General features: G+C 30.7%; 1 protein-coding gene across 2 annotated transcripts; it reads left to right on the top strand.

Moving 5' to 3' along the window:
- Nucleotides 1–1,581: 1,581 nt before the first annotated feature.
- LOC113794022 (discoidin domain-containing receptor 2-like) lies at nucleotides 1,582–12,120 on the top strand. 2 transcript variants are annotated; one of them, XM_027344105.2, is made up of 9 exons: nucleotides 1,598–2,656; nucleotides 5,978–6,110; nucleotides 6,204–6,438; nucleotides 9,101–9,251; nucleotides 9,329–9,816; nucleotides 9,883–10,126; nucleotides 10,199–11,084; nucleotides 11,140–11,509; nucleotides 11,573–12,120. In XM_027344105.2, exons 1-9 carry the CDS (start codon nucleotides 2,158–2,160, stop codon nucleotides 11,783–11,785), a joined length of 3,219 nt encoding a protein of 1,072 aa, XP_027199906.2. In that variant the 5' UTR covers nucleotides 1,598–2,157; the 3' UTR covers nucleotides 11,786–12,120. The 2 variants fall into 2 exon arrangements, with proteins under 2 accessions (XP_027199905.2, XP_027199906.2); XM_027344104.2 differs by having other exon boundaries at nucleotides 1,582–2,656; nucleotides 9,883–11,084.
- Nucleotides 12,121–12,482: the final 362 nt, after the last annotated feature.

Raw genomic sequence — 12,482 nt, 5'->3', positions numbered from 1 at the left:
AAAGAAAAACAAAATTGAAAAAGAAAAAGTTTTTTGTTTTCTGTTTTCTTTGCTGATTTTAATTTGATTTTCCATTGTAAAACAAAACAAAAAAAAAATGTTTTTCCTTTCCAATCTCAATCTTTCTTTCATTCTATCCAAACGTTATTCTTTATGTTTGCAATAAGCTGTCATGGCTGATTTGTTTGTTTGTTTGTTATTAGATTGCCATTTTGATCTTTATAATGGAAAAAAACAACAACAACGGAACACACACACACACAATACAATCAAGAACAACGTTTTTTGTGAAATAATTTTTTGTTTAAAAAAGAATTTGATTAGTTGTGATATGTCTATGTGTGTGTGTGTGTATTGCTTTTTTGTACAATGTAAAATGTTTTTTTTTTTGTGTGTCTGTGTCTTTGTTGACATAAAAACACACACACACACATTGTTTTTAAGTATACAAACAAACAAACAAAAACCGAATTGAATGAAAATATTCTTCGGATTCATTGATGATATGAATGATTATGATTATGATGATAGGGTGCTTCTGCATATGTTTTTTGTTTATAACACACAACAGCAACGAAAATTTCAATATTCAGTAGAGAAAATCCAAAACAGTTTTTGCTGTAATGAAAATTGATTTGTTTTTATTATGGTGTTTTTTCTCAGAAAACAAAAATTTTTGATTGTTAACTTGTTGATTTTACTCAAAAACTCTTTATATCGATAATTCGATATCGTAGTTTTTTTTGATTGATTGACAAATATACACTTGACAATCAATCAAATAATTATTTTGAGTTTTGTAAGATTTTTTGTTTTTGTTTTTTGTTTTGGATTTTGATTGGATTTTATTGGTAACAAGTAAATGCATCCAGGCAGCGTTTTATCACCATTTTTAGAATCATTTCATCAGTGTTTTTCTTTTAATGAATATGCCATATGTAAATGATTTTTTTTTACTAATTTATGATTGGCAATGACCAGATTATTGCATGTCAATGTTGTTCACTATTGACATGGGTCAACAACTGGATTTTTTCGGTATGGGTGAAAGATGCCAGTTGTCAATGAAATTGTTTCAAGAGAAGATCTTATGCATATTTTGATTGATTGGAAGTTTTTCTTCTTTCTTTTTTTAATTTTTTCATATTCATTCTACATACGGTCATTTTATGCATAAGCCTTGTGTAAGGCGATCAGTGTCAAGTTAAATCATTTTGTTTCGTTTTGCTACAATGGTCATAAAGTTTCAAAGTAATGAATTTTTTTAAACATAAAGTTTTGTAGGCTAAATCTGTAAACATTTGGCCAACAAAACAGAAGAGAGAACATATGATAAAGTAATCAACCGTAAAACACCATCGTTTACATTGTCAGCATAGTGGCAATCATAAAACTACCACCGCACCAAGACACCAAATCAATTGACTATTGGTCGCTTTTTGGTCTTTTGGGTGACCGAAATTATAAAATATTCAATTCATTTGACTTTAGGACTTTGAAACAAAATAAACTTTTATGATAAATTTCATTTGTATTTAAAATTGAATTTCTTTTTTACCATTTTCTTTTTTTCTCCAATAGGCGCAATAATCGTTGATACCAATCATAGACATTCATTGATAGTTGTGATTTGTAATCGACCAATATCATCCATAGACCTGTCTTATCAAACAAAGTATTCAATTTCAAATTTGATCAATAATAAACATCGAACAAAGTTATTTTCATATCAAATTTCAACCAGAAAAAAATATATAAATTATTTGGTGTATCATTCGATGCCAAACAATTTTCCAGCGCATCAATTGAACTCGATATATTAATTATAATTAAAACGGGTCGAATACAGACAAAGACAACAACGATACACATGGTCACGCGATTATCATCATCGATAATTTAATATGATTCTCATTTATCATCAGTATCCGCATCCCGTACTCAACTATATAATTTGATTAATCACATCGTCATATATCTTCATTCTTGATATTTTCTTCATTTTTTTTGTGATTTTTTTCCTGTGTCAACAACAACAACAATGTGCAATTGTTATTTGTGCAGCTTATAATCGGCACCTTTATTGTTTGGATGTTTGTGTGCATATGGTGCCTGTGCTTTATTCCTTTTTTTTGACATGATTGTTTTAGCCAAAACATGGCATCATTTTTTAAATGTCAATCAAATGACCTACGGCTATCGATCGGTCGGGTCAATGAATTGTCTTTAACATCTTTATCATCAACAACAACTGCTGACAACAACAACAACAATGTGCTTTATTGTCATAATCATCGAAATGATTTTATAGATGTTCATCATCATCATCATCAATCTTGGCTACCAAAGTCAACAAACATTGAAAATAACATCAACAACAATAATGATGACACCTCACTATTGCCTAACATATCAATGGCTCAAAATGATGATCTGGTCGATAATGGCAAAAGTCATTTAAAACCAACGTTATTATTTGTTCCAAAATACTACTACTTTCATTATTTGTCAAAATTGACAAAACAAATAGCTATACATTCATTTTGGAAACAATTTATTATCAGCTGCCCTACTATTTCATTGATATATTTATTAGTGATTATATTGGCAAATAATATTGGCCATATTGAATGTTTCGAATCTTTCAATGATCTTGGTATGTAAAAATGAAACAAAACCAAAAATATAGAATACATTAAAACTTTACACACACACAAACACTCGCACCTATTAGAATTGAATACACCACCATATCTCTGTGTGGTTTTTAGTTGATCGATCCAATGTAATAATAAATCGGTCATGAATGTAGTTTTAGTAAAAAAATAGAATATTGTTCCTGTAACTAATTGCTTGAACATCTGCTTCTGCTTTAATTCCTGTTTCGTTATATGTGTTTGTGCTTTAAAAACTAACTAAAAACCAACTAAAACTACTATATGCCTATGAAATATAATCATCATCATCAATTTAAATAATTAGCATCCGTTTCGGAATTTTTTTTTCTCATTTTCTCTTTGTATTTTTTCCACAAATTCTAATACTTGCCAATTTGAATAACGAATTCAAATAGTAGATCCATGTGACTGTTGCCATCTTGCAACTCCAAAAAAAAAAAAAAAAAAATTCAAAATTCAAATAGAAAAAATCTTATTCACCAGGGTTTTTTTTTCATTATTATTATTGCCATTCTGCCAAATTGGCTCCCATATAATTGATTTGGCACGTTTACTTTTCTTTCTTTTTATTCTTTCTGTTTGATGGTTGATTTAACGATGAATATATATTTGATGCAATTGGCAAGATGAAAATCACTCTCTTGTTGCTTGGGTTAAATTGAAGTCATTTTTCAATTGAAACACCCTTCGAAAAAAAAACGGTATAATATGCATAGATTCTTTTTGAATCGTCGTTCACAAGGATTCTTGGTTAAATTTTTATAATATGGATCCTTTAGTATTTGGTCAATGCTAATGTAAATATTTGGTTTTCCTATTGCTATGTTATTGCTATTGCTATTGACTGGACTATGGCAAAAATAGATTCTGGCTATCTATCCATACTCAATAAACTTAAAATGTAAACAAAATAACATCACCATCATCATTCTCTTTTCATTGATCGTCGATGTTTTCTGTATTTATCTTTCTTTCATATGTTCTGGTCTAGGCCATCTTTTTTTTTCGTATAGTCGTTGTTGTTGTTGAGAGATCAAACAAAATCTCAATTTGACAGACCAACAAAATAAAATAAAATTTACCAGAGTTTATAAGCATCCTAAAGCATCCCAAAAACATCATAAGAAGACGGTAACTGATCAATGATCACCGGCTTGGCTGTCACATTCTTTTTTCTTTTTTTTTGTTGTATATATCAATTTAAAGTGATTCTCATTCGCTTGGTTTTTCATTCATTCATTCATTCATTCATTCACATTCTATGTTTCCATTTGAAATAACAAAAAATTGTCAACTTGAAAAAAAGCTCGACAGATTTTGGCCTAGCTTTGATGATGACAGAATAGTAAAAATTTTTTTTTTGAAAAAAATGTAGTAGATTTTCAAACGTATGCAAATATACGACAACAACAACAAATACAGCTCACTGAACTTGACACTTATCGGACATATACTTATTCTATTGCCAAAACAAAAAAACTCCTCTCGATTTCAATGATGATGATCAAAAAAAGCACATCAGTGGAGATAATGTCAATGCGGATGCTAAACGCGTTGTTGGTTGTATCAAGTTACAATTGGCCAAAATAGACGAAAAAAAAAATTTTTTAATTATTAATTCGAGTTGGGCAATATTCTTTTTTAATTACAGTCATTGTTGTTGATGAATTATGATCCTATACTATTTCAACCAACCAGGGTAGATAGATGCAATTGTTCATAAAGACAATGGCATCAAAGATTCCAAAATTCAGATATTCACCACCAAAAACATACATTGTGTAACCCTACCATGATAATGATAATGATGATCTCATGATTGTTTGATGATTGATCATCATCATCATTGAATCCACTATTTTAATTCTGGGTTAATTGTTTGGCAATGAATCGTGAACGAAAGTTTTTCTTTTGGATTCTATTCTCTGTGTGTGTTTTGTCTGTTCCATAAGCTTATTCCACAAAAAAAAATCGTTTGGAACTTATGCGTGTTGTCAAAACAAAATAAATTGTTTAAACATTGGGTGAAGAGAATAGCAAAGAAAAATTTAATTTTCTGGCTCCATTCTTATTTTCTGATACGAGGGGATGGATTTCTTTCATTTTTCCTTTTTCAAATATCAATTTAAAAAACAAAACAAAACGAAAAAAACTTTTATCGATCCTGCGTGTGTCGAAGTTGACAAAAATAAAAATGAAAAAAACCTTACATCGATTCTCTATTACTCGATTAAAAATTGTTCATTTTGACTTTTTTTTGTCGAAAATTGTTTTTTTTCGAAATCGTCATGTAATCGGAATGGGATACATTTTAGTTTATAAGAAATGGGAAACACTATCAGTTTGTTTGTTTCTGTGTGTATATTTCACTGTTTAAAATGATTCCCTCAAAAAAAGAAACAGAAACGAATCTAGCCATTTATTCTGTGTAAGATTCTGTTGTTCATATCGTTTTTACAAACATAAAAAAACGGTGCGATAATGGCTTTTAGATATATACAATTAAAACACCGTTAACATTAACATCATCATCATCATTATCGTTTGACATTATATGGCTCCCTATCTATCTATCTAGCATATCCGGTAGTGCAGTAATACAGCAATAACAATAACCATCAAATGCCTCTGCCTTTTGCATCATTGCCTTTATTATTGCTTCGGGCTTTTGAGCTTGCAATGATTGAATGCAATAAATCCAAAGATAGTGATGCATTCATTCATTCATTCATTTTCTTTTATTATTCCTGCTGATTTGAATCGATTTTTTTTCCTTTGCTTTTTCGTCATTCATTGGATCCATTATATCGTCGAGCTACATAGTCAAATTTTTCATTCACAGTTTGTTTGTTCGACAATATGCCAGTATAATGTACCTATATGGAAATAAAATATGGCTCCCGGCTGCTAATTATAACTGGTATGGATATTGTGACTATGGCTGACTCTATTTTGGTTGTAAATGGATGTTAATTTAATTTAAATATTCTCGAAAATTTGATGAAACAGATGCACAACTCACTAATAGTTAATGTGATAAAACGCACACAATAGATTTGATGTTACAATGAAAAAATATCCAGCCATCCAGCTAGCAATTCATTGTAATTTTAACCTATATCATCATTGGCTTAAAGCGTTATCATTGTATTATTCGTTATAATTGATTATCACCATAACTTGCCAACAGCATTGCAAAAATATTCACACTTGGATTAATGTTAATTGGATTGTCTCAAATTTACACTGTTTTTAATATATTGTTTTCTCTATTTGTTTTATTGTTGTTGATTTATTAGAACAAACATATACATCCATATGTGAACCAAATGGAATCAATGCACTTGGTATGGAATCTGGTGTTATACCAGATTCAGCATTAAGTGCATCATCAAGCTATAATGAACAAAGTGTTGGACCACAAAATGCCAGGTTTGTATATTTTTAATTTGTCTTTGTTTGTTTGTTTGTGTTTGACTTGATTAAAACCAACCAAATAATTATTTTCATTTCTTTTTATATCAGACTAAATCGTGAATTACATGGTGGTGCATGGTGTCCATCAAGTCAAATTAATCAAACAAATTCCGGTCACGAATGGATTCAAATCAATTTAACTGAATCATTTGTTATAACTAAAATAGCAACACAAGGAAGATTCGGTAACGGTATGGGTGTTGAATTTGCTGAAGTATTTTGGCTCAATTATACTCGTGATGGTATCAAATGGACACGTTGGAGTAATTCATATGGTGAATTTGTAAGTATACACTATAATGGCAATATCTGTTGCCCGGTTACAAAACCGACACACAAACACTCATCCAAAAATCATTCGTTTTGATTGACATAATCATCTATATCAAGGATTTTAAACCATGTTGATCTGCAAGAATATATTGCATGATGGTCAAACCAAACGACGGTTGCCGTAAATTGTAACACTTGACATGGACATTATGTGATTCTCTCCGTTTTGTCATTGTTTTGGTCCTGGTTATCGAATAAGTTGAAAATTATTTTTTTTTCATCCAAATCAATATCACCGTGACTGTACGGAAACTTTTTCTTTTTCGTTGGTTGTATAGTTGTAAAATTATCATGTTAAACACGTATTCTGTCAAGTGCCCATAAGTAATGTGTACCCATTTTTTTTTGTTGTATAATTGTAATGTATTTTTTTTGGGAGGACAAAGATGACAATCAACCAAGATGATTATGGCGATATTTTTTTTCTCTATATGGCTGCCATATGCAACTCAATGGACCATTAGATGGCTGCTGTCATTATCATTATCATTATTTTCTTCTTGAATATTTTGTTCATATTGTACATACACGGCCATCATTTTCATCATCATCATGATGTCATATCGTCAAACAAGCATAAAATTCATTTTACAGCCAAGCTAAATTGATTTTTAACCGCTTTAAACAAAACGATTCAAATGATGATGATGATGTTTCTTTCTGCTTCATCACCATGAAAAAGGAGCATTCTTCCCGGTCCCAAATGTACCCATTATCCATATATACAGGAATGATGCATGAAGGGGGGAAAGAATGAATCATCTAGGTTGAACATTTGCATTTAGCTTGTTTGAAAAAAACACATTCCTGCCTTTAAACAAATTTTCTATGCTAAATGGAATAGGATCAATCAAGCTAGCTTACTAATTGGCTGCTGCTGTCAAGCTGTAAATCGCTCCATTGAGAGAATGAAAGCACCGAATACCTATGGCGCCATTTGTTTTGTTTTTTCGTTTTTTGTTGTGTGAATGTGAATATTTGCATATTACCATCACCACTTAGACTAAATTAGACACTTCAAGATTTTCTTGTTTTGTTTTGCATTCTGAATATGCATATTTCTTGCTGCTTCCTAATTGAATTAAATTTACCAAACGGTACGAATCTTTTGATAATTTCGTCGTTTTTTTCTTCTTTCTAAAAATACAACCAAATAAATGTCCCAAGTGCATTTTCTTCTTTTCCATATGTACCAAGAAATGATTTGCTAAAACCTACAGCAGTTTTTCCCCTTACTTATAATAAACATTTACATTAATCGATCTTCTTCTTCTTCGATCCTGGATTCAATTTCACCATTGATCTTCAATTCATAGTCACAAGGATGCTAAAATCTGTCAAAGGAATGAAATGTATTACAATGACAACCAAGAAAATATATACAGGCAAAAACAGCAAAAATCAATATGCATGGAAATGCGGTCTGTCGCCAAGTGTTGTGTGTGTGTGTGTGTGTGGTATGTTATCGAGAAAAATACAAGGGGCTTAGAATTCATCTGGAACATCTGTTGTATCGCGTGTGTTTTATCCGAGAAAATTTTTATATATTTTTTTCCATAATAATAAATATATTGGGATAATGTACGTTCGTTTGAAAGAAAAACCTATATTCAAATTGAGATCCATCATCATAGCCAAAAAAAAACGAATTATTGGATGGCTTCCACCAAGTGAATATTTAGAGTAGGTACATTCTGGGAAAAAACGACGACGACGATGATGATCGATGTGGTTCTCATTTTTTTTTTGTTTCAGCCAGAAAAAAAACATAAAGAGAAAAAAACAGCCATTCCATCAAAAGAATTTTATTTCGAAGAATATACACTTACCTTCACAATAATATTAACGATATATTCTCTCGATTGCCAAATTGGATTCGAGTTCATTGTTTTTTCATTGTTCGATTGTGAACCAAACAAACAAACAAACAGGGAAATATATCTCTAATATACTTTTGGAAAAAAAATCGAAATCCACTAACTACTTTGGAATTCAATTCCTATGTCTACATGTGTCGAAGTCATCCATTTTATCGTAGTTTATTTTTTATTTCAGTTTTCAGTTTTGTTTTTGACACGGACAATATACCCTAGACTTGATTAAGTTGACTACCGGATTCATCGATTGTCGATCGTTGTCCTGACTCGAATTTGATCGTTTCGGGATTGACTTTTTTGTTGTTGTTGTTGTTGTTGTTTTCTGATCAAATCAATTTGATCTTTTCATATTAAATTGTTGTTGTTTGAACATTTTCATGTTGGAATGTTGAGATTAGAGCGCCAAGTCATCCATATAAATATAAACACATTGCATCATAACTGGCTCGTCAATACGCCACCGACAAAAAAAAAAATATTGTCGATTAAATGCTGGCCCGATGCTTGAGCAACAAAAGAAAAATCCATTTTCTCTTTTTTTTCCATCATCAATATGTGTGTGTTTGTTTTCGAATAATGATTTGAAATTGTAGCCTAAACTTGAAAGAACGGGGGACCAATGATTTATGGTAGAAACATTCCAACAACAACAAAACAAAACGAAAAAAATTTTCATTTTAGAAAAGTTGTTTTTTTTTGTTTAAAATGAAAAAATTCTTATCTATAAAATTGCAGGATATCCAAGGAAATATGGACACGTATTCGATTGTTGAAAATATTTTATCCATTCCATTGGTCGCTATAACTGCCATACGTTTATTACCCGTTTCATCATATACACGAACTTGTTGTTTAAGATTTGAAATCTATGGTTGTCCTTATCAAGGTAACTTTGTTTTTGTTTTTTATTCAAAAATATTTTCAATTTAAATTTTACTTTTTTTTACTGTTCATCTTTCAAAGATGGTCCAATTTCTTATTCAATGATGGATGGACAATTGAATGGACGTTTTGGTGATCTTATTGATCATACATATGATGGATATCGTTCGGAAACTGGATTTTTAAGCGATGGACTTGGTCAATTAGTCGATGGTATACGTGGTGATGATAATTATAAAGTAAATAAAGGATTCGAATGGATCGGTTGGAAAGCAAATACACAAAGTGTTGTATCGATTACTTTTCGTTTTGCTGACATTCGCAATTTTACTTCGGCAATTTTTCATTGTCATAATATGTTCACTAAAGATATACAAGTATTTCATTCGGCACAAATCTGGTTCAGTTTGGATGGCAGGCAATGGGCACCAATTCCTGAAGATTTTGCCTATATGCCCGATATGGTTGTAGAGAAAGCACGCGATGTAATCATTCATCTTCATCATCGTATTGGTCGTTTCATTAAATTCGATTTTAGATTCGCTGCAAAATGGTTGTTGATTAGCGAGGTATATTTAGTCAATCAATGTGCGATACAATTTTTCTGATTATATTTTTTTTTCTATTCGAAATAGGCCATCTTCTATTCCAATCCTATCAATCGAGGATTATCAATCAATGAATTGGATTTTGTTGACAGTCGACCAATCGCTACAACTGCTATACAAACATCATCGACTAGTACTACACATAGAAATATATCATTATATAAGGATTCATTTTTTTTCATCGGTTCTGCAATAATAGTCGCCTTATTGATAGCAATATTCATCATTGTTTTGATATGGTTGGCACGCAAACGAAAAGAAAAGATAACTGGTTCGTATACACGCAATCATCCAAAAAAATGTTCGTTCATCTCATTTTTTTTGATTACCTATTTTCGTGCAGGTTCCGAATATACGACCGTTCCAATGAAAGATGTTCCATCATCGGCAATCTACTGTGAACCACATCGTTTTCATCATCCAGGTTTTCCTAATAATAATAGTCCAGATCCAGAATATGCTGTACCCGATTTAATCGGCAATGGACCATCAACATTTATGACTGGAAAATTGACTAATAATTCATTACTACTTATGAATCGTCAACCACAGCCATTAATTTCATCGTTTACTAGAACAATGATCAACCAAGATGATGGAAAAGCTAGATATTATGCATCGACCGATGTACTATCACGTAATGGTATTGATCATGCTCCCAAAATTACTCATAATACATTGGCCGGTAATCTTAATGTAAATAGTCAACTATTACCAGTTGCTCCAATGTCTGGATGTGTTGCAAGTCAAATTTATCCAAAAAATGGATCAGCTCCATCATCATTATCATCAAATACATCAAAAGTATTGAAACTCAATTCATCAACACCATCTACTTCGTTGGAAAGTTATGAAAATACTCCATATAATAATAACCGTAATGGATCTCCAACAAATCATTCGGTTCCTTTGATAAAGGATAAAGAAGTGAGCATTATTGATGGTCATTTTGGTTATTCTAAATACGGTGATTGTGAACTTGGCTATTTTTGTCGAAAAAATGACAAACAACTAGTCATGTTGAAAACATTATCATCACGTAGTTTTGATTTGCAACAAGAATTTACACAAGAAATGAATGCAAAATTTCGCTTATCAGATCAATGTCAAAATACTTTTGCTCGATTATATGGTTATATTTCTAAATATGATTATCTAGCCATGGTTATTGAATATGGTGATTCAGATCTCAAAAAATTTCTTCGTAATTGTTCACCATCGCTAATACGGTTAGTTTTTTTTAACTTTATTAAAAATCAAATTATAACGATTTTTCTTTATTAGAATTGGACAATTAGTGGAAATTGCACGACAAATAGCCGAAGCGATGCAAGATTTACATGATCATGGTTTTGTACATAGAGATCTTGCTGCACGAAATTGTCTAATATATCATAAAAATCTTCAAATAAAAATCACTGATACAGGTGCCTCGAACAAAGATTATCAGACAGAATATTTTCAACAAATTTTTCCACTTCGATGGATGAGTTTCGAAACAATCATTCAAAGTACTTTTACTAATAAAAGTGATGTTTTCAGTTTTGGTGTAACACTTTGGGAGATAATGAAATATTGTCAATCATTGCCTCATCAATTGCTCAGTGATGAAGAACTATTGTCCGAGATTGTTAATGATCATCATGTTGACAAGGTATGTTTCTTATATATGAGATTTGCCATTAACCCACTAATCACTTTTGTCATTGTTGAACAGATATGTGATTCTTCATCAGCTTTTTACAATCATCCATTCGACGATTCTAATGATTCTAAATGTTTACTTCAATTAACCAAACCAAAAGATTGCCCTGATGATATATATGATTTAATTGTTGAATGTACACAGCATACAGCCGATTCTCGACCCGAATTCACCGAAATAGTTCATTTTTTACAAGCAAAAAGTTTATCTTTACGAAAACTTTGAACATATTTGTTTCCAGCCATCATCATCATTATGATCTGAATTTATTTAAATTTCTCAAAACCACACGACATGAATTGTGATAATTTTTTTTCTTATTTGTTGAATGTATTTTTTCTTTTTCTTTTTTGTTACAATTTTAATTAATTTTCTTCTTCATTTGTTTCGGTTGAATTTGATGGCAACTTTATGTAAAATTTGTAATAATAAGCATAATGCACAAACACCTGTAAATAATTTTTTTTTTTAATTGGCTGGGCCATTTTATTTTTGTATATATTATTTTATCTCAAAAAACACAAACAAAACAAAATCAATAAATTATTTACAACATATCATTGATTGTTTGTTTGTTTGTTTCATGGATAAGTGAAATTTTTTTTTTGTTTTGTTTTTCGCACCATTTTTTCTGTCTCTTCGAATGTCATTTCATTTTGTCCATTTTGGTTTTGTTTATTCGGTGATGATTAATATTATTCGATAATAATGAGTTGTTGTTTTAGGTAGTAACCTCGTTACAATGATATATACAGATATTTTCTCTATACACATTATTATGAACATGTTTGTTGTTGATAAGACCTTGTCCTTGACCTTATTGATTGAAATAAGTAATCTGTATATCTGTATCTATGTTGGTTGAATACGGAAATGTTTGGCTAGTTTTTCATTTTAAATTGAAATGTCACTTTAGTCCAGC

This window comes from Dermatophagoides pteronyssinus, unplaced genomic scaffold (genome assembly GCF_027571235.1).
Source record: "Dermatophagoides pteronyssinus isolate colony J.1.1.1.1 unplaced genomic scaffold, Derpt_VIB-CSIC_2022.12 sq0001, whole genome shotgun sequence".
Lineage (NCBI taxonomy): Eukaryota > Metazoa > Arthropoda > Arachnida > Sarcoptiformes > Pyroglyphidae > Dermatophagoides > Dermatophagoides pteronyssinus.
Note: the sequence above shows the minus strand (reverse complement) of the source record. Positions and strands in the feature narration are given on the sequence as shown.